The 27,551-nt window shown below is 42.2% G+C and overlaps 1 protein-coding gene across 2 annotated transcripts in view; it reads left to right on the plus strand.

Annotated features, from left to right (window-relative positions):
- PHKG1 (phosphorylase kinase catalytic subunit gamma 1) overlaps positions 1-27,551 on the plus strand; it is a 198,656-nt gene that overhangs the window by 126,245 nt on the left and 44,860 nt on the right. For both annotated transcript variants that reach the window (XM_069226886.1, XM_069226887.1), the window contains exon 5: positions 26,128-26,193. In XM_069226886.1, coding sequence (XP_069082987.1) covers positions 26,128-26,193 — 66 coding nt within the window. The remainder of the gene's footprint in view (positions 1-26,127; positions 26,194-27,551) is intronic.

The raw sequence follows: 27,551 nt of genomic DNA on the forward strand, positions 1-27,551 counted from the left end.
CTATGAATGACACCACACCAAAGTTTGCAGTGGATTTGCAACACAGGCATTAGCAAAGGTAATAGGTCGCTTTTGTGACCTATTGGCTTTGCCAGTGGTTGGTCACCATGCTGCACAGCATCCCCAAAGTGAACTCTTCAGTGCTGGAGACAAAATAGAAATTTGCCTGCTGCAGTACTCCCCATGGATCTACAAAGCTGGCTATTTTTAAGTGAAAGTGTGTGTGTGTGGTTTTGTGGATTGTATGTATATAGCACTTACTACCCCTGTTGAGGCACTGAAACACTTTTCTGTGAGTAGCACGCTAACCCAGAACCTAAAATCTTTTAGTGGTGGTTTAGAATATGTAAATATAAGTTGTTAATTTTAGCTGTGGACATTTAAGTCTTAGGGCCTGATTTAGAACTTGGCGGAAGGGTTACTCTGTCACAAGTGTGACAGATATTCCACCACCAAAATCGAAATCCCATTCTCTTGTATTGGATTTGGATTTCGCCAGATGGGATATCCGTCATCATTATGATGGAGTAACCCATCCGCCGAGTTCTAAATCGGGCCCTTGGATGAGTTAAATAGGCTAAAGGAGGGATACAGAAGGGACGAGTCTAGTGTTATTTGGGAGATCATAGTGGTATAATTAGATTTGGGATGAGTCAAAGGAGGGATAGAAGATAGAAGATCCTGGAAAGGGTTATTTGGCAGATCATAGTAGTAGAATGAGGTTTGGGAGGAGTCAGAGAGTCGAGGTAGAGGATATATTGAAAGAGGTATAGGGTGAGACATAGAGTAATGAATTAGAGAGAGTTGAAGTATTTTTTTTTTGTACGGTGGGATTAAAGTAATAAGTATATTGATACAGAACTACACAAAAGGTATACATTTATATGGAAAATAATCAAGAGATATAAATGTGTATTGTATAAAGTCCCACATGTACGTTTATGGTCCAATATTTAGACAATCAGACTTGCAAGCGTTGCTGTACATAAAGCTATTTTATTTATTTTTATACATTTTTGGGTACTTGATTTATTTATGAATATCTATTTATTTTTATTTTGTATTTACCCCAGTATTTCAATAGTGAAGCACTTACATATACAATTGTGATGATCACATTTACACACTGATTAATAAAACAAAATAAAACATATATTCATAAGCATATAATCAAAGAATTTATATGTAAACTATGTAGTGGCCTATATGCATGTTAAGCATAAAATAATATATATATATATATACTTTAACCATAAGTTATACATACATTTATTAAGCAGGCCTATACGAATATGTATATATTTTTAAACCATAAGAAGTATATATATTTGCACAAAGAAATGCACATATCAATACATACATATAATCAAATTATACATGTTTACATACACAAGCAAAATCTGTACATTTGTGTTTTGGTATGGTGGTCATGTAGGAAAGAGCCAACTCTTGAGAAGCCTTCTGAAGATAAGATATTTATTTGTGGATATGTTTGCGGGTAAAGAATTACATAATTTGACTGCTTGAACAGAGAAAGGCGTATCACTCATGGGTTTTTCTTGTATGCTGGGATTTTGAGGAGGGGTGGAGGTTCTTTTGTTGTATGTATTTGATGATTTTCATTCCTGATAAGTCATATCCTGTTCTATGTATTGCTTTGAGGGTGATACAAAGCAGCTTGAATGTGGATCATTTGGCAACTGGTAACCAATGTAGTGCTCTAGATGAAGAGGAGATGTGGGCTTGTGGCTTTACATGTAGGAGTAGTCTGGCAGCAGACTTTTGAATAGTTGGTAAAGATGATACATGGTAGAGGCCATTGCCATAATCAAGTTTAGACAGTACCAGAGAAAAAGTGGCTTGGACCACGTGTGGAAATCCTAGGTGGGGGAAGATGTCGCAGAGTTTTCATAGTCACGAAGCTTGACCGTGCTAGCTTATCCACTTTGGCATTCATTGATAATTCAAAGTCCATGGTAATTCCAAGGTTTCTTACTTCCTTGGATACTTTAGGAGATGGCCCCAGATCATCAGGCCAGGCACAGAGTTAGTCATAATTTTGCCAGTTGTTACATGTGAGTATTACAGTTTTGAACGCATTCAACTTGAGATGGCTCCATGTAATCCACTGATCAATGGCTCAAAGGCAACAGAAGATTTTTGAGTTTCCAATGTCTTTGGACTGAAATTCATTGATGGTAATGAGTTCATGTAGATGTTGAAAAGCATGGGTGAGGTGATAGAGCCTTGAGGGACCCCTACTTTTGTGAAGTATGGTTTGGATGAGAAAGGGGGAAGAAGGTGGGATGTGATCCAGTCAAGAGCAGTCCCCTGTATGCCATCTTTGTGGAGTTTTTGGATTAGAGTGTCATGATCAACTGCGTCGGCAGCTGAAAAGAGATGTCGAGAGGCGACCCTCTCTGCTCAGCTGTGTGTTTAAGGTCATCCCAAATGGCAATGAGGGCAGATTCTGTGTCCGTACTGAATCATGTTTGGAAGTCAGAAAGTATAGAGTTATCTTCAATGAATTGTGACATCTGGGTGAGTGCTGTTATTTCTTTCGGTTTGCCCAGGAAAGGTCCATTTGTAAGTGGCCTGTAGTTGTTTGGGTCTTGTGGGTCCATGTTTTGTCCATGGTTTGTTTGTTTTCTTTAATAATGGACATATATGTCTTTTTAAGTCTTCTGGAAAGACTCGTGTCAAAGAATTAATGATGATTGCTCTGACTGGTGTGGCAGCAGTTCTTGAAGATTTGTGGTGGACAAGAGTCCGAAAGGCAGCCTGTTGAACCAGTGCAAACATTACACCATGGGTGGACACTGTTGTTCACAGTCCGCCTACAGTATGCCAAGAACCACAGCCATTATGCCAGTATATGTATAGTGAAGACATTGGAATCATTATACCAAGAATGTCCACCGTCAGACAGATTTGCCCCATCACTCAATCCTTAAAATATGTTTACATTTGCCCCATTACTCATTATCAGTGCATATTTAGGTTTGTCAATCACTCCAAAATACTTAGTGCAGAAAGGCACATATCAAAAATAAATCTTGAATGTAAGGTCATATTGCACCACCAATTGAAGGGCTTGGGTGCATGGGCACATTTGAAACATCACTCATTAGTCGCAAGTTCTGATTTGCACCATCACTTAGTAATCATTAGTGCTTGTTGAGCTTTTCACCATCTCTCTCGGGTTGTAACTTAGTAATTGACATTCAGGGGGAACAGGTCTAAGATATTCATGAATCATTTTACTTTTAAGTCGCTGATTATATAATTTAGCAGAATTCATCTTTGAATCTTTGACACTTCTTCCATTTCGCTAATTAAAAATAAATGAGAACAACTTCTCTACCCCACAAAAAAGTGAGAAGCACTTTGGGTTGTGCAGCATTCATCTCTTAATTTGTGTAAATGACTCCCTTTGTTTCCCCCTGCCTGGTACTGTGAGAGATGGGCTGGGTAAGGAAAATATTAAAGGTTAGGAGGGCAAACATTCAATCTGCCAGCATTGCTTCGTCTAACTGAAACATGACAGACCAAACAGACACAACAGGAAATCCCAAGACCCGAATATCAACCTGGGAGTAGATGTAATATCGGGATGTGACACTCCACACACCTACCATTAAGCTACGCCCCTGTAAACTCTGTAATACATATAACACTTGGTACATACCCATATGTGCACCATGAGATATGCAAATATATGACCAGAAACGCCATATTTACCTATATTTAATAATATGCAAGACAACATTTTCACATGTAAATGACTGTTTATGCTGGTGGCACTGCTCTGCCATCCTTCCCCAACATGAGTTTATTTATATCTCTACAGTCCTTACAATATATTGCAAGATACTGCAGGACCCTATTAGATATCCCTGTGTAATCGGCAGATAATAGGCTTTACCTCAGCCATTACTAATGGGCTCTCTAAAGCCAGCTCAAAGGGTGTATGTAGCACCCCAGGTCATCTCAGCAGAAAGCATGCAGTACCTCAGGCTGTCACTAGAGGTCGCTCTGGAATCAGCAGAAGTGCGTCAGTGCCTCAGGTCGACACTCGAGGTCTCTCTGAATTCAGCTAAAAGTGAGCATTACATGCCCAGATCTCTAACATCAACCACTAATGCTGGCCACTTTCCTATTGCAAAGATGACCACAAAACGTCACATCTACTGGCATTATAGTAAGCCATTTTCAGATGTGAGCGGCATAATGTTTACACTGATAATACTACAACCCTCACTGTGGCTTCTTAACTGTGATTTCTGTATCTGCTTATTCCTTGTTATGCTGCAAGTTGTAAAAAGACACAATACCTCATATCATTACCAGAGGTCCTTCCCAAGTCAGCAGCAATGCTACAGTGCCTCAGGCCATTAGTAGAGATCCTTCTGAAATCAGCAGACGGGGTAACTTGTTCGAAGTCTGGTTGTGACTAGAAATGCCTCTGACGTCAGAGTTGCAGTTCCTCATGGTGTTCCTAGATGTCCATTTCAATGTAATACAAGGTGATTTATGGTTGCAGAAGTCAAACAAGTGTTACCAAAGTAATCCAACAAAATGTATCAAATAATACAGTTTGCCTTGTAGTGGCTGTTTCCCTTTCCAGGGTGTGTTGTTTTTAAATGGGTGTAGTGCCTCAGTATTTATTACATTGCACAGGTAAGTGCAACTGCAGCGAAGGCGAGCAGGAGGCAGCTGCTAGCGGCAGCATCCACAGTGCTTAGTTTGTAAAATAATAAGTGCCGGGGCGCAACGTTTTGCTCAGAAGCCCACAGGGATTGAATATGAAGTCTGCATAGGCATGATTCCGCTGCGCTACTCTTTCATCCAGCACCAGGCACTCCTTGCCCCTTTATCTCACTTTTACAGATTCTTTTTCACCCCTGCCTTCTCCCTTTCTCACCGGCTTTACGTCTTCCTCTTTCTTTTCCCTGATTTGTGTTTTTTCTCTCTCTTGTTCTGAATGAAAGTCTGATAAATGCTGGCCGCCAAAAATGAGTCTGTGGGCGCCACCTGAATCCACTGGCTTAAATTAAGCACCGAACCTTCCCTAGGGATATTGGGTGGAGGCAGCCTTCTATGCTGCCAGTTGAGAGAGCAGAGACCAGAGCAGAGATCGGATTCAGAGAGGAGGAAGAGTGGATCAGCAAAGATGCCCTCCTCTGACCTCCCCGCACCAACTAGTCACCATGTCTAGTGTGGATGTTTGTCCAACTGCAGAAGCTGTGGTGAGGCAGCAGGCTTTGATATATTGTATTAACAAACCAGTACACATTTAATAAACAAAGGATTGTGTGTAGGCCACACATCTCATGAAGCGAGGTGCAGAAAACAGATTTGGTGCACATCTGCTGATCACCAGGTCAAGCGACCGGGTGCACAGTGATAATGAAGCTCACAGCAGATTTTCATGCCTTGGGCCAACACAGTAGACCTCTTGATCTGTGTACACCTCAATCAAAACTTTGTAGAATAAGGATATTTAAGCAATGGAACAAGATGGTCACCAGCACACGGTTGTGTAGGATGGGCCCATTCTCAGCCCCAACAGAAGAGCCCCCCAGGTACTGTGGAGCGCCATGCCCACTTGCAACAAGTGTAGCCCAGGCATGGAGATGGCACCAGTGGAAGGAAGTCACATTAGTTAGAGAACCCACCATTGAGCATGCAGGAGGTCAGTTAAACCTGCAGACAAATAGGGGTGATCTCACGAGGGAGATGGCAAACACAGGGCAGCAGGGGAACCCATCAGGGAGCCAGGCTTCTCTCTTCATTGTCCTTTTAAAGTATCTGAAGGTGAAGGTGTGGATGATCCCAAGTTTTTGTTTCAAGGAGAGCTGGGCTGTTATCTTGAGGGGAGGGTGGGGGGGAGGGGGCGGGAGGGTCAATTTTTTAAGAACATGCCAATGCAAAATGTCAATAAGAACAGTATACGCATCCACAAAATGCCAGCAGCGGACCTTAAATATAATGCACATAGCAATCAAGACAATGTCCGAAGGGGGCTAAGCCAACCAAGCCTAATGCTGAAAGGCTATGACTCAGACCCTTTTATGTATATTATAGTGTTTCTTGTATTCTTTATATGAGCTCTGGTGATGCAAGCTATCAACCTATGCAACAAATAGCCATTACATAGGTAACTTGAGGTTTTTGTCCCGTCGCTAGGCAATACACAAAGTTACTTTCTTAATTCACCTTTTTGAAGTGCCAGCACTCCTGGGGTAAGTCTGGACCTTTCCCGTGCATTATTGGCCAAAATACTAGACTGTGGAAACTCTACACTCAATCCAACATCCATGAAACACACATCACGTGTACTGGCCTTCACCCTGGAAGCATGACGACAACCCTGAGAACTTCCCCAAAATACTAGATCTAAGATGTACTTCACTAAATGGACAAGCTCTCCTCGCAGACACATAACACATGCACACCACACATGCGCACTACACATGCAAACACAGAAATATCACACATACAACCCATAAACCACCACCAAATTAACATACCACACCCAGGCTGTGCCAACCACTCACAACCTCAGATACCAAACTATGTATTGCCCAAGCAATGCAGCACCCCCACATCCTAGACAGTCCAACTAGACAGCCCATAGCACCAAGAGACTATATCAATATCAGACATGAACTATACATAAGCCACTGGACAATTAATAGATGAAAAAAGAGGATAATTTCCTAAGGCATTAGTAAAATGATAACAAGCATAATACAGTACAAAATATACACACGTCCCACGTTATGGAACATATTTAAATCTTCCACATTTAAATAATTTATAGATAAAGAGATATGTATTTATATTATTTGAATGTAAACAAATTAAGCATTTATATTGACATTAGGGGTGGGTTTTATTTAAATTAAATTTAAATAAATTATGGACTATATTAGGTTACTGTTAATAATTCAATTACATTTAATTTAAATAATTAGGGTTAGAGTTGGCATAAGGTTAATAAGGTTAACAGGTGCATTTAATTTGATTTAAGTTCTGCAAGAATATTAAGATAGGGAATCAGATCAGACATTAACAAGACTGCAAAGAGTGAAAGTCAATGATCAGTAAGACATCCTTATGGTACATTGTGAGTTTGTGTTCTTGTTTATTCTCCCTCCTCTCCTGCTTCTGGACTTTCCAAGTGAACTACCTGATCTAGAATGTACTGCTGCTAATAATGTGTATCCTCAGCAGCAACCTCTGAGCAAAGAGGAGCAGTCCTGCTTGTGAATGATAAGGGATGACACAAGTACAGTGAAGCAATTTCCATCAGAAGGAACCACCAAGGAAGGGTTTTACTGGATCATGAGTGGAAGGGTCAAAATAGCATGTGGCAGGTGAGGAGTACAAGGTAAGAAGAATCAAGAAGCACAGGCTGCTACTAACGGGGGGAGGAGAATGAGGCAACAAATTAAACAAGGTCAGTGAATGATCTAATCAGTCCATGGCAGCAACTCAGGAGTAGGCTTAGGCAACAGGAACAGTCTGGAACGGTCTATCACATCATCTCTCATTCTGAGGAATTTACTGAGTCTTTGCCTTTATGTAGCTGTTCCTTTTTTAGGCATTTCCCTGATTACATTTTGGATTCAGGTGAAATGACTCAAGGTGTGTGTGAGAGGGGAGGGCCATACTGGAGTAGTCTGCACTAACACAGCAGAGTAATATGTACTGTACTACCTTGCACCAGTTTCCAGCTCACTGAAGTTGCCAATGGAGTTGAAGGAGTGAGAGAGATGTATAGGATGTGACTATATGGGAATTGAGTATGTGGTAGAGTATGTTGTCAGGATCTTTCAGAGGCAGGGTTTTGAAGGATGACCATTGTGGGATACTACAAGAAGGTATGGACACAGTAGGAGAACCAGGCTTGGTGTTTATTTGCTGGTGGCTGTTTTTTACTTTTTCACTAAAGAAACATTTATGGCATTGCACTTATTTATGGAGTGTCGGATGATCGCGTCAGTCAGGAGGCTGATGCACTGCTTGATTGTCTTGAAAAGCATATGCTTTAGTTGGTGGATTAATTGATGGTGTTGGTATAGTAGTTTGCTTTGGATGATGTGATGAGCTCTCTGTGTATTGCATGGAGTAACGCCAGTAGCATAAAGTCATCAGGAGTTTTGTTTTTCATATGGATGATTTATTGTGAGCAAGGTTGTTAATGTACTAGAGTGCTAAAGGTATTGATTTGCACTGGCATGTTTTCTTTGGAGCATGGATGTTCAAGCGTTGTCGTTTAGTAGACTGTTGTCAGCCGATAACGAGTTGGCAGAGCGAGAGAGCTATGTTCATGCACTAAGTTGTCAATGGGGAAGTTTGACCTGGGGTTGAGGAGGATGTATTTGTGTTTTTTTTGTTGTTGTTTAATTTGTGTTGGCTGGGAGGTTATAGTTACCTAAGAGGGTGTTGGGTCGATGAGGAGGCAAGGAAGGAGGCCTGTACATGAGATGAAAGGTTGCAGAATGAGTTGGAAAAGTGGGATGTGGAATGCCAATAGTTCCTTGAAGGTGAACTTTACTTGCTTGTCTAGGGTGCAGAACAAGGCGTACTTCCTTCTTATGTGCGTGTTTCAGCTGATGGATGCTGTAGCCTGCAAGTAGAAGGACATTTAGGATAAGGTGTTACAAACCAGGTTTCTGTTATATTGAGGGCATAAAGCTTGTGATAGGCAATGAAATCTTTGATGCCTGGTATATGGAGTAATGCTGACTGAGGCTTAATGAGCATGAGTTGGAATGTCTATTCTGTAGTTTGAAGGTGCGTTGTAGTTAGTGGGATATATAGGAAGGTGGGTCCATGTGTAATAAGGATGCTATGTGAGTGTCTGTGTCATCCTTGTTTGGATGTGGTTGTGGGGATTTACAGCATGGGGTGTTGTATGAGGTAGCCAATTATATCTTACCTTGTAGGTTTTATAACAGGAGGTCTGGCCCAGGGCCCTTCTTAGCCCTAAATAGGCAGTGCTCTTGATTGTGTCCGGTCTTTGCTGGGGATCCCTATGTGTGAGACACTTGGAGGAGTTGACTGAAGGAAGGTGAAGGCAGGAAGTGATGGCCATTTACTGTGCAAATGGATGATGGTAAATGGAGTGATGGCACTTCCTTTGCACAAGGGTGATGGGGAATAAAGTCCTCTTACTTGGCTTATTCTTGTAAAAATAGTTTTGGCTGTCCAGAAACCAGTGATATCACTTCCTGTACAGATGACTGATATAAAGTGGGAAATAAAGCCCTCTTACCTGGCTGCTTCCTCTATAGTTGTTTTTGGTGGGAAACCAGTGACCTTACTTCCTGTGCAGATGGATAGTGGGAAATGAATTTTTTAAAAGGTTTTTTCATTTAAAGAAGATTTTGGCACGACCTAGTGATGTTACTTCTTGCGAAAATGGATGTTGGGAAATGCAGTGATGTCAGTTCCTGTTCAAATGGGTAATAGGGAATGAAGTCCCCTTGCTTATCTTTTTCTTTTGAGATGGTTTTGGCAGAAAACCAGTGCTGTCACAGCCTGTGCAGACCGGTGCTGGGAAATGAAGTTCTCTTGCTTGGCTTCTTCTTTTAAATATGGTTTTGGTGGGAAATCAATAATGTTACTACCTGTGCAGGTGGGTAATAATTTTCTTGGGATACTCTCTAGCCCTACAAACAGTCGACACCTATCCATTCCCACAAGCATTCTTGGAGAGGTTGGGCCATGGACGACATTTAATATTTAGCTATTACTCCTTGAGTGACAAGGACTGTCAGACCTTTTGAAAATGTGTCTCATTGTTATAAGCTTCTTTCTCTGTAATGCCCAAAGCACCAGTTTAGGGGAGCTATTCACTTGACATCCGATCACCACAAAGAGTGTGTGAGCAATCTCAAACCAATAACTATCTATAATATGACATCCCAGGACAGCGTTAAAGAAGTCCCCATTCTGCACCGAGCATCTAAGGCAGTGCTCAGGTGTGTTCCTGCCCATCTTTCAAAGTCAGTCATCGGAGAATTATATCCAGTGGAAATATTTAAATTGAATACACTTCATTGTAGTTGATATCTCCAATTCATAGGGTTTCACACCAGTTATTGTCCCCTGAACCTAGGTCTTTCACCCAGTTAGATTTAAGGATCACTACTCCGGGCCTGATTAAGACCGCAGCAGAGAGGATTACTCCGTCCCAAAGATTATACCCTATGGAACTTGTAACACGGTGTACGGGATATCTGTCACATTTGGGATGGAATAATCCCCTCTGTCCAGATAGAGGGCCTGATTACGACCTTGGCAATTTAAGACCAGTATGCAATATACCTGTAAAATTCCTTTGCTTTACAGCCGACCTATAACCAGCATGGCTTCTTGGGGCTAGATTTCAGAAGCTGAGTCAGTTCCAGTTTGTGGGCCTCTAGTTCATGCCATATGGAGAGGTGTTTATAGAATTAAGACTTCTATAATTCCTCACTATGGGCAGCAAAGGAGATAATAAGATCATGGTCCAAATGTGTTCCAATTTGGAGATACCGTTGTAATCCCACTGAGCGAAGCCTTCAAGTGCCACCGGATGTGACTCACTTTCAGCAATTTAAATTGGGGGGGGGTGTAAGAGGTAAGGGTGAGATAGAAGGCAGTCGTTGATCTCCATACAGTAGCAACCAAAGGCCCAGTGTGATTAGGTAGCCAAAATGCAACCAGCTAGCAAGGTCCACACACTACCCAAAGATCCACTCATTGCTTACAAGAAATTGGAATGCCCATTAATACAGTCTTATGTCTGCCATGGCTAAGCTCCTTCATAATGAAATGAGTATACTCAATGCTGCTCCTCTTTTGCCTAAACAAATCAGCAGAGTCATTCCTGACCCCTCCTAAGGAACTAAATGGGGCTTCAAAAGGATAATTTTGAAGTACATATATCAGGCAGGTTAAAGTAACCACTCTGTAAAGTGATTTTATGGAGAACAGGAAACGGGAGTGTGTTCTACTTCAAGAAATCTTTACACGTATTTTCCAACAGAGGCACCAGGTTATCCCCATGGGCATTCCCAATTATTGAAAGCTACTAGATTCCACCTTTAATTGGGATTGCTGATTTGTTCCTATTAAATTACAATTAATTTTGAGTTCTAGGACCATACCAAAATTATCAATTATCTCTCTAAAGTGGTGGCCAGATCACCTGTTAAACCTGATGAACACTGGTGGGTCATGCGCAAAAAAGGAGGCTTGATCATCTGCTCTGTTTCTCCAGTCCAGCCCCTAGAAAAGATTGTTACATCTGAACCAAGCTGCGAGATGTTTGATGTCCACAGCAAAGAACAGCAGCGAGAGGAGACATCCCTGCCAGATGCCTCATGGTCACTCTTGAGAGTGGGGCTATGTATAGGATCCTGACATATCCAATGAACCAGGTTCCAGAGTTTATTCACAGTAGAACATTGAATCAGTAACTCCAATCCAGGGAGCTGAATAATTTTCGCAAAATTTATCGAGATAATGTCAAAGGGACTTGCCACTTCCTGTGCATGAGCTCAAGCGAGGTTAAGTCTATGTAAGGTATGTATTGTCGCACAGTGCGGTATAGAACCATTTTGATTGAGCTGGATCAGTCCTTTCACCGCTTTACCAAATGGTTAGCCAGGACCTTCCCCAGTTACTGGATTCAGCAGTGAAATTGGTCAGAACAATCAATTTGTCTTGGGCCGCCTCTGTTTAGCCATTACTATATTTACCGCCAATCGAAGGTTCTCCACAAGGATCCCTTCCGATCAGTCTTCTCAAACACAAGCAACATAGGTTGAAGCAGGAATGACGCCATACGTTTAAACAGTTCCAGTAGGAGGCCACCCAAGCCCAGCCTTTGCCCAGCTGTCTGTTTAAAGACTATCAGTTCTTTTATGATTAGCGGGTGGCCTAAGGTACCAATATTGCTGCCTGTGGAAGGTCGGCAGTAAACTTGAATTCACCTACTGGAATTCCATCATTATGACAAAACCCCACAATGCAGATAGGCAGCCTGATTCAATTATGCTGACAAATCCATATTTTGTGGGATTGTCATATTCACGAAAATAACTTTTTAAGGGAATTGCAGTGAGTTTCCTGGTAAAGTTATACTGGATGGTCGAAAAAAGATTAGTGATAGCCAGGCAAAAAAAGGAAGAAAGGAAGACGGGAGAGAAACAAAGGTAAGTAGACACAACCAGGTACGAATGTGAAAAAATACAGCAGAAGAAATAGAGGCTCACACCACCCTCAGGGAAAAGGTGGAAGAGAGGCGGAGGGAGGTGGGGATGGTGAAGCACCGGTGTGTCATGCACCAGTACAGAGAAAGTGCCGGGGATGCTGAGGGTCATGTGGAGGGGAGGTGTAATGGGAAGGATGTGGGCACCATACAGTGACAGTCAAACCCAATGAGTTAGAAATAGTAGTGAGGCTGCAACACTGTTTTTAAACACATTTGATGAACCTCTGTGCCATTATGCACTTACTATGTTCATACGATGAACTTAAAGAAAGATTGCATAATCATTTTCCAGTCACAGCAAAACTTTAGCAGACAAGTGCATGGGAATAACAGGAATGGCCAGAGCACCAGCAACTGCTATTTGTGGCGTTTGTGTTTTTTGCAATATTTATCTAGTGTGGAATGCATGGGCAGTCTTGGCACTTAAATATAGTGCCAGATGCCAGTTTTGCATTTTGAAACAATTCTTTGTAATTTCATGTAGTTTTTCTGAAATTTTACGTAAATGTACAGATAAAGTACAACTATCCTCTGCAGTTCAGACTCTGGTCTGCACGGAAACCCTGAGCTCTGTTGGAAACACACGGTCAAGACAGTCCACAGTGCTGCACAGCTTTGAGTTCCATGTTGGCACTTTACAGAATTAGCAACACAACAAAGAATTTGTGATTTGTGCTAAACACAAAATGTGAATCCTTAAAGCTGTTTCTTTACCATGCGAAGTTGGTGTTGTGACTTGAATTGTTGCTATGCATTCTTTCCTTAGTTACCAGTTCGCTGCTTCTCAGCCAGTGTGTGTGTGGTCACGGGATGTTGATGAGTGTCTGGTTGGTGTGAATGGTCAGTTGGTGAGAGCGGGCTGAGCAGCAAGGATGCTGCTCTTGGTGGGACGTCACCTGTAAGTTGTAACTAAGCTGAAGAAACCTACATCTTACAACCTACAAAGGATCCATCTTTATTTACATCACTGGTGACGACGAGAAAGAATCTACTCTTGGAAGGAAATTCAACAGAAGCTGAACCCACAGATGAAACTAAGAGGAAAATTAAGAGAAAAAGGTATTGAAGCTCTATGGTAAGTGAAATGCGCTCTCATGGACATCTGACAGCCCACTGCCACAGAAGGTCTAGGCGTTTCATCAGTTGTTTTCGTGAACTGGCAGCATCTAAGTGAATGGGCAGAGTTTAATTGGACTGAACTTGGAGTTAACTGTCAATGTTTAATTTAAGTGAACCAGTAATGTTTAATGGGAATGAAAGGGCAATTCAACCCTTGTGGAAGCTTGACCCCCCCATGAGATGCGGCTGACGGGTGCATCGTGGGGAGAGTCACCCTGAATTTCAAAGTGGTAACAATGTGCCAGGTGTTAAGGACATAAGGCTGTTGAACTGCACAAGACTGGTGGGCCGCTGCATTGTCTGATTTATTGGGACCTGCATTTTGTGCTGTCATCTAAAGCGTTCTCAGACCTATGAAGGGTGGGGAGCGCATAATCTAATACTTTAAGGGAACGCGTGTCCCCTTACTGTTGAAGTCCGAGGATTCTATGTGGCATTTGAACTGTCCGCAAGGCTGCTGTTCTGCTGCTTCTGTCACCGGGGAGCGAGGGCTGTAAGAGATGTTCGCAGGACCTGCGAGGCTGATGTGCATTGTTATGGACACTTCTAGAGCGTGTAATCCCTGACACGGCAGTTTGAAGACTTGAACGTAGACTGCATTACATTATTGTTAGGTTGACAAGCATTGTTTTCTTGTGTCTTGCTTTGCTATGTTCAAGAACGTGGATGCGGAGTGCTCATGAATGAAAGGCTAGAACCCTGAGTGAGCGCTTGTTTGCAAGTTGATTATTACGATGCAGAGCATCAAGGGCAACCACTACATTGCGTGCACACCAGGAACTTTGCGCATGTCTTTTGTGAACTGTGTCAATTTTGACAGTTGCTACAAACATCGTATCATGGGTGCAATTAGAAGACGCCTATTTTCAAAAAGCCCTGATGAAGTCCAGTAGGATGAAACGAGTTGGCTAGTTCTATATGGATAAAGATCATCAAGACAAATTAATAAATAAAAAATTTATGATGGATTATCTGAATACGTTTGATTTTGACATTACAAATAAGGCATTATAAAGTCAAAGATCATCCTTTACAGATTGCGTGCTGAATTCTGTATTTATTAGATTGCATTATATGTTTAACGCTGTATTTTATATTTTAGGACTGTTTATCATTTATTTACATCTTTTTATTTACTGATTTCATTCAGTTTGAATTTGTACTAAAATAAATTGGTTTTTATGTTAAAGGACGATATTATTTGAGCTCTGATAATAGCCTCTCTGGTTATGCCAGGGCTACTACCTTAGTAGAGCTTGAATACTTGCAGTTTCAATCCCTACTGTAGCAATTTCCTTATTTTGCCACCTTTCTGCAGATCTGCATACTGGGGCTGGAGCAATAGTTCCAGGGCTGGAATGCCTTTGAGTCTGCAAACATACTAACCTGCATGTTTTAAAGATTTTCACCAGCTTCTCTCTAATATTTTCCCATAATAAGAAAGGTTGGACATTTACTCCTGACAATGGCAGAATTAGAACTTCTTCCAGGGTTGGGAAGAAAGTGGCTGGAGGGAAAATGAACTTGCAAATGCTCAATAGATTTTCACATGAGCAAATCTACACATCGTATTTACCCATGCTAAAATACAGTTCACAAATATTTTATAGGGGTACGACATATACCATGGGTGCACTTTTGTGACTTTCTTTAAGAATTTGGGGCCACATGTCGGTAGGTTCAGATTTGCGACCCGCAAATTGCGAGTCAGAGTGACTCGCAATTTGCGAGTCGCAAATCCGAATGTAGGATGGTGTCCCTGACACCATCTGTGATTCGCAAGGGCTTCGCAAATGCCCACATCATGAATAATCATGAGGTGGGTCGCAATTTGCGACCCCCTTGCGAATGGCGGCCCTCACAGGGATGGTGGCGTGCTGGAGACAGCAGACCTCCATGTCTGTGACTGCTTTTCAATAAAGCAGTTTTTTTGTAATGCAGTCGTCCTTAAAGGAAAACGAGATGCATTACAAAAACGAAAAATGAAACGTTTTCGTTTCATTTTTTCAGAGCAGGCAGTGGTCCGCAGGACCACTGCCTGCTCTGCAAAAATGTTTACAGTGACATTCACAATGGGGAAGGGGTCCCCTGGGGACCCCTTCCCTTTAGGGAAAGTGTTAGCACCCATTTGAAATGGGTGCAAACTGCGATTGGTTTGCGTCCGCGTTCGCGGTCACAAAACAATCCTACATTGCACTGCGAGTCGCAATTCGGAAGGGAACACCCCTTCCTAATTGCGAGTCACAAACCCATTTTGCGATTCGGTAACCAGGTTACTGAATCGTAAAACTGGGTTTGTGCATCGCAATGTGCTTTTTGCACGCCGGAAACAGCAAAAGTCGCTGTTTGCGACATGCAAAAAGCTACCTACATGTGGGTCTTGGGCCCTAATTAGGTCTGGTGTTAACAAAGACATTTTGTTTTTATTAAACTTCTATTTCTCTCTCTTTCGGCTGGCTTTACTGTGAGCGATCGCATTCTGCTCTTCCACAAGGAGCATATTGGCACACAAAGTAGTTTTGTTCAGTGTCAGGAACTACAGTGGCAATCAGTGACGTAACGAAACTGGAAGGTGCCCCTTTGCAAAGAACATGGAGGAGCCCACTCTCCAGGCTCACTCAGGCCAGGTGCTGAAGGGGTCCCCTGGAGGGCGGCTGTGGGGCCTTTGTTATGCCACTGGTGGCAACGTGTGCTTTTAGAGTTCAAAAACTTTTTGGGTTTTTTTTGCCAGTGTTTGTTACAGTGTTGAGGGCCTGATAGCTCCCACAACAATAAAGTGTTACGAAAGCCGTGTCAAAACAAGAAACGCATTGATTAAACTAAAAGACTTATAAAAATATGTCAGATCAGTTGGCTTTGTCAGTGTTTGTTTATTTTCATGCTTCACATAATCGTGTTGAAAATGGTTACACTGATTTTCCATTAGAAATATTTTTGGGAAATACTAGCATGCACCAACACATTTTACTAAATGACACTTCATTTGCATCTAATCAGAGAGCATTCTGGGAGCATTATACTTAGCCTCGTAGCCTAAACTTTTCAAACATGTGTATACACGTTTTTTTTTCTTTGTACTGGAACCAAGGTCAGTAGTGAAGTGTGACCTTAAAACATTTATTTACAGCACTCACCCTAATAATGAAGGCTTTCAAATAATGAACCATAAATACAAGTTCGAACAGCATTGTCTTTTGGAAACACATTACCTCAACTGCAGAGAGTTCCACTCTCTGTAAACAGGCAGACAAAGGGTTTGTGCTGCAGAGGGTTGGGCCTACTTGTCCCAAGGACAAAGTAAACATAAAAACTTGTTGACCTTGACCCCAAACAAGATGTGTGGGGCGATAGGAATTCCACATCCCTGTATTAACATCATGTTGTTTTCTCAAAGGAGAGGAGATGTGTTGTGACTTGAATTGTTGCTATGCATTCTCTCCTTAGTTACCAGTTCTCTACTGCTCAGTCAGTGTGTGTGAGTGAGCGTGGGTGTGATTGTGGATGGGTGTGTGTATGGTGTCATGGAATGCTGATGAGTGCCTGATCGGTGTGAATGGTCAGTTGGTGAGAGTGGGCTGAGCAGAAAGGATGCCGCTCCTGGTGGGGGGGGTTACCTGTAACTTGTAACTAAGCTAAATGAACCTACATCTTACAACCTTCAAATGATCCATCTTTGTTTATAAGAGTTTGAGAATAATTAGAAAGGTGCCTTAGTGCCAAATAGGATGGCTCAACTTGCTGTGGCTGAGTTTTAAATTAGATCTTTATGCCTGCCAAGAACCAGCTTAAGATCATGACCCTACACATAAGGAGTTACTGACCCCGGCTCAAAATATCTGAGAGATCAGTTTACCTGTAGCAAACAAGATGAAACTCTTAGGTTCCAGGAAAAGAAACTGTCACCAGACATAGAAGCTGTGTTAGAGTCAGAGAGTAGCAGCTTTGATCAAACCACTGTTATAGTTCACTATTGCTGGAGCATTTCAAGTATGCCCTAAACCATCGACAAATCTTTTCACCCTAGCTAAGGGGTAAGAGGAAATTAATATCTCAATTCAATCAACAGTTAAATTGACAGTATGACCAATTTGGCCACACAAGGAAAACCAAAGTCAGAAATAAAGTTATTAAGTTGATGTAAATGATTCTCAGTACAAGACTATAAAGATACAAAATTACCATTGATGTCCTAGACATTGGAACAATCGAAGCTTGAGTAGCATAAAACATATTAAACACTCAAGGATATCCAGAACAATAAGAGTAGAATCTGGTGCTCAGCAAACAAATGCTGTCCAACTCTTCTAAGCATGAAAGCAATCTAAAATCACCTAAGTTAATCGATTAAGCAGAGGAAATCCAGGCAAGTGGCAAGCCATTAACCAACATATGCTGGACTACAAAACATGGAGACAAAAAGAAATAAAGGACAAAGGGGGTCATTACGACCCTGGCGGCCGGCGGTATGTTGGCGGTAAAACCGCCAACAGGCTGTCGGTGTTCCGCCAGCAATTATGACCGTGGCGGAATTGCCACGGTCATACTGCCGGCCCCTCCACTTTCCCGCCAGGATTCCGCCTGGCGGTCATAATCCCCAGGGCAGCGGTGCCAGCACCGCTGCCCTGGGGATTATGAGTCCCCGACCGCCGACCTGTCCATGGCGGTACACACCGCCACGGAAAGGCCGGCGGTAAGGGGGCTTGGGGTGCCCCTGGGGATCCCTGCACTGCCCATGCGAATTTCGGGCAGTGAAATGCGCGACGGGTGCTACTGCACCCGCTGCACATCAGCATTGCCGCCGGCTCTATTACGAGCCGGCTGCAATGTTGATGTGACATTTCCGCTGGGCCAGCGGACGGTAACACTGTTACCGTCCGCTGGCCCAGCGGAAATGTCATAAAAACGGAGACAGAAATACCGCCGGCAATGGCGGTATTCTGTCTCCCACGGCCTCGGCGGTCTTTTGAAAAGACCGCCGAGGTCGTAATGACCCCCAAAATGTTTTGGAAAAAACGATATCTGGGCCAAAATTAAGCTAACTAAAGTTGGCAAGAAGTAAGTTAAAAGGGAAGGTGTTAGCATTTCAGAAACTCGGTCAAGAGATCTAAGTCTTTGAAGAGATGAAGCCATAAGGTAGGTAAATGCTTCTTTTTTATTATAAGTTAAGAGTACAGGTAAAATGAAGCATCCAGTCTCACCATGACAGTTTGGGCTTGTCACAGAATCCTCAACATTATAAGTCGCACTTCACTGAAATGTACCAAGGGACTGGAACGGAAAGGGGGAAGTGGATGGGGAATACTTAACGATGAATAGTGTGCAACTTCACATACCTATTAATTCCTTTATAAAGTAATTCTCATCATTTTTCTCTCAGCAAGCATTAGGAAGGTGAGGGGCAAAGAGGTCTGTACCTCGCAAAGTGTGAAAGATCTCTTCTCTAATTCCAGCTGGGGAACGGTAAATTAAAGCCCAAAGTGAACGATGGTCCCTTCACCATACCACATGGATCGGAAGGCTTAATTGTCTAATTACAGCACATCATGCAACATGCATCTGCTGCATCGGGAAAAATTCCCAATACCATCATGGGAAGGCACCCATCTTTGCTTTCTTGTACAACTTTCCAACAAATATAATGTCCATGTTCTTAGTCTCTCAGTGTACCGGTTTCAAGATTACTGTCTCAAGCTCTATATGTGTAAATTAATAGCACATCTATTTCCAAAGTAACATTTTATGGGAATAACATCTGTAAAGAAATGACACATTATCAAAGAAAACAGCTTTCTCACATTCTGAACGTCTGGGGCCTAGCAAATTAATATGGCTAAACTAAAGCTAGTAGAATTAAAATGGCACACTTTATTCGTGTTAAGTAAAATACATACAAACACTATAATTCTAAATTCATCATTAATAAATCTTGTTAATATTAATGTTACAGTAAATTGCAAAGTGAAATAACTTGTTAATATATTTCAATACGTATAATGGGGAACTACAAATTTCAACATTAGCATATGACATTTGAAACACTTTTATAGAGAAATTCATTATCGTTTCAATGTAAACCATTTCTTAACATCATAAGAAAACGTATGAAATCAAAATAAAAGATTATTTCTAGATTAGTATGGCTAGACCACATACCTCAAAATGAATTTTCAGTGCACCACTTTACAGTTAGCTTGTGAGGGCTTCACATAATATAATAAGACTTGTCCCATATAGATCATCATTGTGACGCAAAAGGTAACAGCCAAATCTCAGCTGCACCACTAGCGCAGAGTATGAGAGGGTTACAGAATGTGTAGTCTCCACAGAAAATAAGTAACACTAGAGAAATTCTACAAAGGCATGTGAATCGAAGCATACTCTGGTGGATGTACCATTTCATAATGGTCTCATTGGCAGCGGCGGTTTCTTCTGTAGGGCAGGGGAGCATCATACCCCCGCCCACTGTAAGCCATGCAGGAAACATATAATTTCAATGAAACAGTTTAATTGTCATTTTATTTTTTCCACGCATGCTGGGAATGTGTTCTCTGCTGCTGGCAGCAGAGGACTGCCTCCTCCTCCGGAGGCAGAGGACTGCCTCTGCTTCTGGCAGCTGAGGACTGGAGCAGTGCCTGGACTGGATGCTCCAAAGTGTGCATGTCAGCTCTCCACTCAGCTGTCTTAAGACAGCTGGGTGGAGACCAGACACACAACTCCACGGCCTGAAGGAGCATCCAGCCATGATGCTCCATCCCATCCAGGTGCTTCTCTCATGCTGGTTAACAGCATTGTCTGGATTGGTTAGGGGAGCTCTTCCACTATTGGAAAGCAGAAGAACACAGAGGAGGACGCGGAGCCCGTGGGTAAGTACCTTTTTAAAAAAAATGTGTAATGCATGTGTGTGTGTGTAATGCAGACTGGAAGGACTATGTTTTCACTGTGAGTCCGACTTTGCCTTTTAAACCAATGGCAAAGTAACCCTGTCTTTTAACATTATATGTAAGTCTCCCGTAAGGAAGGCCTATGGAGCCTACGGCAGGGAGCTGTATTCTGTTAAGTGGGGGATATATATTTATCTATATATTGACATGTCTCAACAGCAACACTTCCAAATTATTGTTTTGCTGTGGTTAAAGTTGGTATCCCCATTGGCTAACACAGGGTTGCTGGGTGACACCCCACCTACTAACTTTTCACTGGGACTGCCAAACTGGGTCATTTGGGTTATCAAACTTATCATGACATTAAACACGATCTGATGCTCAGATCACAACTGATGTCGCTATTGCCTGACCACTTTTAGAAAAGCAACCACTCTGTGCTGTGCTCAGCCAGCGGGCTCACATAGGCACACACACAGACAGCTTTCTGACCACCTGAGGAGATGTGTGAATGACTCCCAGGCCCAGAGGAAAATGCAGTCCTGCAGCAACGAGGTGCTGGCTACTCTGCCAGGATGTCCACTCTGGGGAATAGCCTGGAGGCATGCTTCAAAGGGGAAAGCCACCTTTATTTGGCCGTTTGGCTTAACACCCCTGAGCAGGATTCCTTTTGTCCCTGTAGACAGCATGGAGAAAGGACCAGAGGGGGACACTCACCCGCAAACCGGTTTTATTGTGGGCTTGTTGTCCCCTGGTAGCCACACCTGTAGGGCTGCCATGCTCCTCAAGACCAAGGAAGGGTCGTGCCATCTTGGAGGGGGCAAGAATGTGGCATTCTGGGATAGCCAGATGCCACACAACACAGGAAGTTCATCAATAGGTAGGAGGGGGCCCAGTAGCCCATTCGCTAGTGACCACCTGGTCTGCTCCTGGGATAAATAAGGCACCCCTGGCCTGTTGACCTTCTGTATTCGCTGGATCTGGAAAGAGGACAAGAAGGAGATCACTCTGCACCCATTGGAAGCACACAAAGAGAGGCTTCAATGCTGGAGCAACTGCACCTGCTGCACTTTTGGCTAACCGAGTTTGGACCCTGTTCTGTGTACCTAGTTCGGGAAAATGCTGATCTCCGGAACCCAGCCTGAAACAGACTGCAAGGGTCAGTCAGCTGCACCTCTTCCCCTTCCCCCTCCCCTGCAGAACAGCACTGGAGACATTAAAGCTGAAGGATCCCAAGTCTCATCTCTGGTAGCCACCGCAGAAGTCTTGCTGCTACCGGACACCGGGCACCCCCCAAGGACAAGTCGGAGATAGCCAAAAGGTGCACCTTTGCCTTCAGGACCCGTGAGTGTTGGTTGTGACCGGATTAGTCACCTGAGAGGCAAACCCACCTCCACCAAAGATTTGCACCATGACCGCTGTATTGCAAATGCGCAAGACGTGAATCGGCAGCCCTTGGAACCCTGCAAAGAGGACTTAATGAAATTTATGGCTAGAGTTGCCTCGGCTCACTGGTTGACCAAGGGCTCGACTTGATTTCACCCCATGTACCGCACAGCATCAGGAGCATCCTTGAGCATCTTTGAGCCTGCATCCCTCAGCTTCGGGATCACTCCATTATCATCTATGGCGGTCATCCTGTAAATTTTTTATCTTACTCAAAAATACTCTGGTGGCCAGGAAACTGTCCAATGCAAACTCTCTGGCTCCCTTGACCTCTGTCCTGCCGGAATTGGTTGCCCAACTCGGGCCAGTGTTGCTGAACTAACATTTCCAAACATCTCATAAGTTTCTAAAGTTTTTGTTGACCGATGCTTGTTTGCGGTTGATGCTAAAGTTATGTATTCCTTTAAAAATCAAAACCTCAGAACAATCCTATGGATTTTTATGAACAAGGTCTCTAAAGATTTATACTTATCTAATCTTTTTTTCTAACCTCTTATCTTGTTTCTTTCATGTTCTGCAACTTTCTTATTCTGTTTGGTGTTATTAAATTCTTTACACATTGTTCCTTTGCTAAGCCTTCCTGCTCGCAGCCACAGCTACCCAGGGTTGAGTTTAAGGTTGAGTAAATATACCTGACTGGTCCCAAGATGGTATTTGTGAGTGTACTGCAAAGTAGGGCTACTTGGTCATAAAATATAGTACACCCCAAATCTCTTAACAGACTTGTTTTTTTAATGGCCATCCTAGCTTGATATGTGGAACAAATTAAGTTTGACCTCCTAGATCTTTTGTCTTTCCCTCCTGTGTTGGGCAGACCTGGTCAAGGGTCTATAATCTATAAATCACCTGGAAAGTTCCTTCCATCACATTTGACTTAGGATTTTGTAAGATTTGATGTTGTTAAGTAGTCATTGTGGTAACATTGTAAATGCATAATTATTGATTGTTGCTAACATAGTTTTGTTTGCTTCCACACATCCTCACCATGAAAGATATTTAGAGAAAGATTTTGAGTAATGTCAGATAACTTCTCTAATGTCATGACCATTCATAGATAGTGTTTTTGATGTTTTTCATTAGTGATAACCCCAAATTCTTTAGACAGCTTTTCTGCCATACTAGTCCCCAGTTGCCAAACATATCTTTTGTACAGTGTATGTTGAGTGGCATGCATTCTGTTTTTGTTGGTGGTTCTAGTGAGACTCGTGGAGACAGTTTGTACAGTGGTTATGTGGTTTATAGGTGTTAACAGAAAATCCTGTTGCTCCTGGGCTGTATCTAACTTATCCTTGATCTTATTGATGGCTTGTGCCATTGTCTCATGTGGGTTTTCAGATGGGCCCAAAGCCTGGCAAACTCAGGTTTCAACCAATCAGATGTGATGAAAACACCTGATGTCACTAAATCCCTGCATTGACGTTTCTGGTAGCTGACACACCTGACAGAGGAACAGGGGAGGGAAAGCAGTGGAAAAGGTTAAGAGAAATCAAGGACTGGGTTTGTCCTGTAAGTGAATTTATTTCAACAGTGGAGTCTTCCAAAGACTTCTACAAGGGAACCTCCTAAACTTGATGGGATTTTGGACAGGCGGTTAGGTAAGAAGATTACACCACTTAGTGACATGCAGTATGATAAAGTGCTGAGACTAAAGTGCTATGGAGGTCGATAGAATCAGGCTTACCCATCATAATGGCAGAAAGAGCTGTAATAAGCTCACATCAGACTAGGATACAAGATGGTTACTCTAGAACACCAGAAAATGGACATGTTGAATGCTGAGTATTAAAACAATAAGCAAGAAAACACAAGGTAACAAGCAAAAGGGAATCTCTAACTACTGTGATTCATAAAGATAGAAAACAACAAAGGTGCGAGGACAGATAAATGGATGTGAACAAAAGCTAACCAACACGTTGCCAGGTGTATGCTACATCTTGAAGAGGGTTTAAATACGGACTCTCCTGCTAACACCATTGAAGTGTTCGGCCTAACTGGGAAGTGAAGATGTTGATCAGTATTGTGTTGTACAATCTAGAGTTTGCATGAATCGGCCTCCACTGCCCTGTCTGCCGTACTGTCTGTGCTATTCCAACTCTGTGAGTGACTCGAAGTCTGAGATGTTTCAGAGTCCTGACACAATCCCACTCCCCTTAAAAGTAAGAAACAACAGAGAAGTGAGACCACCTTAGGAAATTTATACTCTTGCAGATGGAGGTACATCTTCACAAAAAAGATTGCATCAACCATATGGGGCTATACATGCTCGAGCCTACAGATGTACTCCTGGGTGTACAGAGCTACACCTGTCATAGAGACCCCTGTTATAGTAACAAGACTGCTGGATTTGGGTGGCAGCACCACTGATCGCTGGGGACTGACTCTGATCCTTTGATGTGTGACAGCTGTTGGTCTAACCCTTCCGGTCAGCTTGCAGCACCTCACCAGTAACCGAGAGTGAAAAGGTGATTTGTGTTAGCCCTTTGCATGACATCTAGATTGCTCAGGGAAATCGTGGTGGGGTAGATCTTACCCCTTTCTCTCAGTCATATGTGTCTCACACATACAAAGGCAAAACAGAAGCATGATTAGATTCAATACGTTTTATTGAATCAACTGCATTCTATGTTAAAAGGCATGTATTGTGATTATAAGGATTATGAAACATAATGAAAGAAAGGCAGTCACCAAGAAGGTGAAACATAGAAAATGTCCCACCATGCTGTCACAACAATGGTTCTAGAATCCCTAGCTGCACTACTAAGATTCTATATAAGAGTATGGCAGTGTAAGCCCTAATCTGCCCATCAGCCCCCCTTCCTCCCCCCCAGGAAACTCATCCCCCATACCTGTGTCTGTAGGTAGTGAAGAGGTGTGTTGGTCTACTGAGTCCTCACCCATGGAGGGAGAGAAGGCGTCAGGCCTCAGCAGAAACTGCAAAGGTGACATGCATCATACAATGGCAACTGGTTGGAATTCCCCTCTATTGTGTAGGGGGCAGTGAGGTGTTTTATAATAATACATCTGGTGTTTTGAGAAAAGCGCCCTGACGAGACAGCACATATATTTCTGTATATGAGAATTGGGGACATGTTGAATGCTTTGTGCCAACAATGACTCGTAATTTATAACGTTTAGCCTTGAAGGAAGCACAGAATGAAAATGCAGTGCACAGAGAGGAATAACAGAATTCTGTGTGAAATGACAAGCTGATAAAATAATAAAAACATCTCATCTAAATAAAAGCTTTTGCTAAAATAATAAGACAAACAAAAATCCATGTCTCGGAGTAAAAGGGCAGAAGCTGCAGATCTAAGCTAAAATAACATGCCTGTATAATAGCTAAGGTAACCTCACAACAGACCTGTATTTCCATTAGTTACCAAGAGTACTGTTACTCTACAAGAAATGCTTCATATTATTTAAGAACAAATTGGTACAAAAGTACTGCATTGGCAGTGATAGATTTATTAGGAGATAATGAGGGGTGAAAGCCCATATAATAGACATGAAAATAATATCAAGATATAGGTGTGAGGTCTGAGGTGAGATATGGATATAATAGCAGTGCTCAGTGTGTTGCATCTTCTTAGGCCACAAGGTGACTCTTACAGTTCTGTTGGATCTAAGAGGAGACTGTTCCATTACAGGGGCAACAAGAGAGATGAGGATTTTAAATGAAGTGAGGAGTGCAAGAGTTTGAGTGGCTAAGAGTGTCTGGATTGATAGGCCCAGGGGATAGTTGCAGTATTGATGGGTGTGAACCTTGATCAAGGCCCTGTTTTATTCTGTCTATTGATCTACCTGGTAAAGGCTTTGAGAGGTGTGAATGGGTTAGGATAACTTGAACATGGCACTTGCGATGAAGTTGGTGACTTTGTCACTGACCAAAGAATGGCATGGGGGTTGATGGAGAGGCTATTGCTGTAGTTATGTTTGTGTAGGATCACAATTTTGATCCGAGTCTTGGTTGAGATGAAAGGGTAGCGAGGCTTAAGCGTGAAAATGTTGAGTAAGTGATTAAGGGGACATTTCATTCGGTAATTTAAGTGCACTCTGCGATTCCTGGCCACTGGTGAGAGGGTTAGATAAAAAAAATGGGGAGAGCTAGTGACGTGAATTTTGTTAATGAAGGAAAGCAAATTATCTGCATTTTAGGAGGAACGCACATGACAGAGCAGAGGGCAGATCAGTGGCGGATGAGTCATGGGGGGGGAGAAGTGAAAGGGTCAAATCTCTACCTGTGTAATCAAAAATCTTCTTTCTTATGTGTTCATGTGTCCGTAGTCCACTATCTACTGTTGTTGATATTACCTGAACTCCATGAATTCCTCTCTTCCTATCTTCTGTAACTTCCAGAAGTCCTGCATAGCGAAGTGTACCTAATGCTTGTTTCCTATATTCCTGCAGAATGAAGAGAGGCGAACTCTTTGACTACCTCACAGAACAAGTAACTCTCAGCGAGAAGGAGACAAGGTAGGCGAAGTTCATGGAATTCTCATGATTCTGCTCATACCAATGTATGGACGATATTGGAGAAGAGCATCTAATTTTTATCAGCAAATTGATGTTAACCAGATCGGAGGTGATCTACAAGAAGAAAGGGGGTGGAGAGTCAAAGGAGTTCAAGCTGGCAGAAACATTATAGTAAGAAAGATGACTAGTAAACCAAAAATGTATACCTACTAGGATAAAGATCCTCAATCTCTACAAATAGTAAAATTTCAAAAGTTTCAAATCTTTCAAGTAGAATTTCTGCAAATTCAACCGATGGGCAAATTTGAAAGTACATTTCGAACCTTTAAAATTGTTGAAAATAATCTTAAAACACAATTTAGGGCTGAGAGATGCATGTGAGTTGATGAAGTTTACACCTTCACATGTAATAATTTAACAGTTTTAACTTCAAATACTATGCTCATGTACTTGCCATAGCTGACTCTGGTAGTTTCCATATTTGGCAAATATTTTGACTATTTGGATTGTCCTGTTCTACATTTTCTTGTTTTATTTCAAGGTTTGGTTTTTTTTAGAAAGAAAAGTGAATGCCAAACGAAATTTAAGGGACCATCCTGCAATGAATATTAAAGCATAAAGAAAGTATACATGAAAGAATTGTTTGCTATTCCTTGCCTTGTCAATGAAACAAGTTGTAATGGCAGACAAGCTTAGCTACAAGTATTAAAATGGCTCACGTCCTTTGCTGTACAATAATTGTTAATAAAAATGCAGCCATATAACTACATCTTAATTTATTGTATAAGGAACCTGAGAGGATAGTTTCTATTCAATATAATGTGATTTACGTTAGATGTTATCTTGGAGTTGTGGAAATTCTGTATAGATTCTAGAGGTGACGTTGCATCTGTCTCATACTAATGGACTATGCTTCATGCTAAGGGTCACTGTCTCAGGGTATACCTGGGCAGTAATTAAAACAAGAATAAAGCAAAGGGAAAAACCAGAAGTCAAGAGTGGAAGAAGAAAGAACAGAACACCACCCAAATCACAAAAGACACATTATTAAAATATATTAAAACAGCTTCACCCTATCACACAAGTTTGGGAACCACTTAAGGAGGGTTACCATCAAATGTATTTCCTGAGATGTAGCATAACTGAAAGGAGAAGCAATGAATTCTGGAATCAAGGGGCTTTCACGTGTTGTAGTTTATGGACAAATTTATCAGACAAATTGTCTCCTTTAATTCAAATGTGAGATTCAGTTAGCTATCATGTCTGATTCACACCTAATAGTGTAGGACGCCCATGCATGGCATGAGAGCCGGGTTTCCCTTTTCCAATGACCCGACATCATTTTAAGCACCACTCCA

The sequence above is a fragment of the Pleurodeles waltl genome, chromosome 3_2 (genome assembly GCF_031143425.1).
Source record: "Pleurodeles waltl isolate 20211129_DDA chromosome 3_2, aPleWal1.hap1.20221129, whole genome shotgun sequence".
Lineage (NCBI taxonomy): Eukaryota > Metazoa > Chordata > Amphibia > Caudata > Salamandridae > Pleurodeles > Pleurodeles waltl.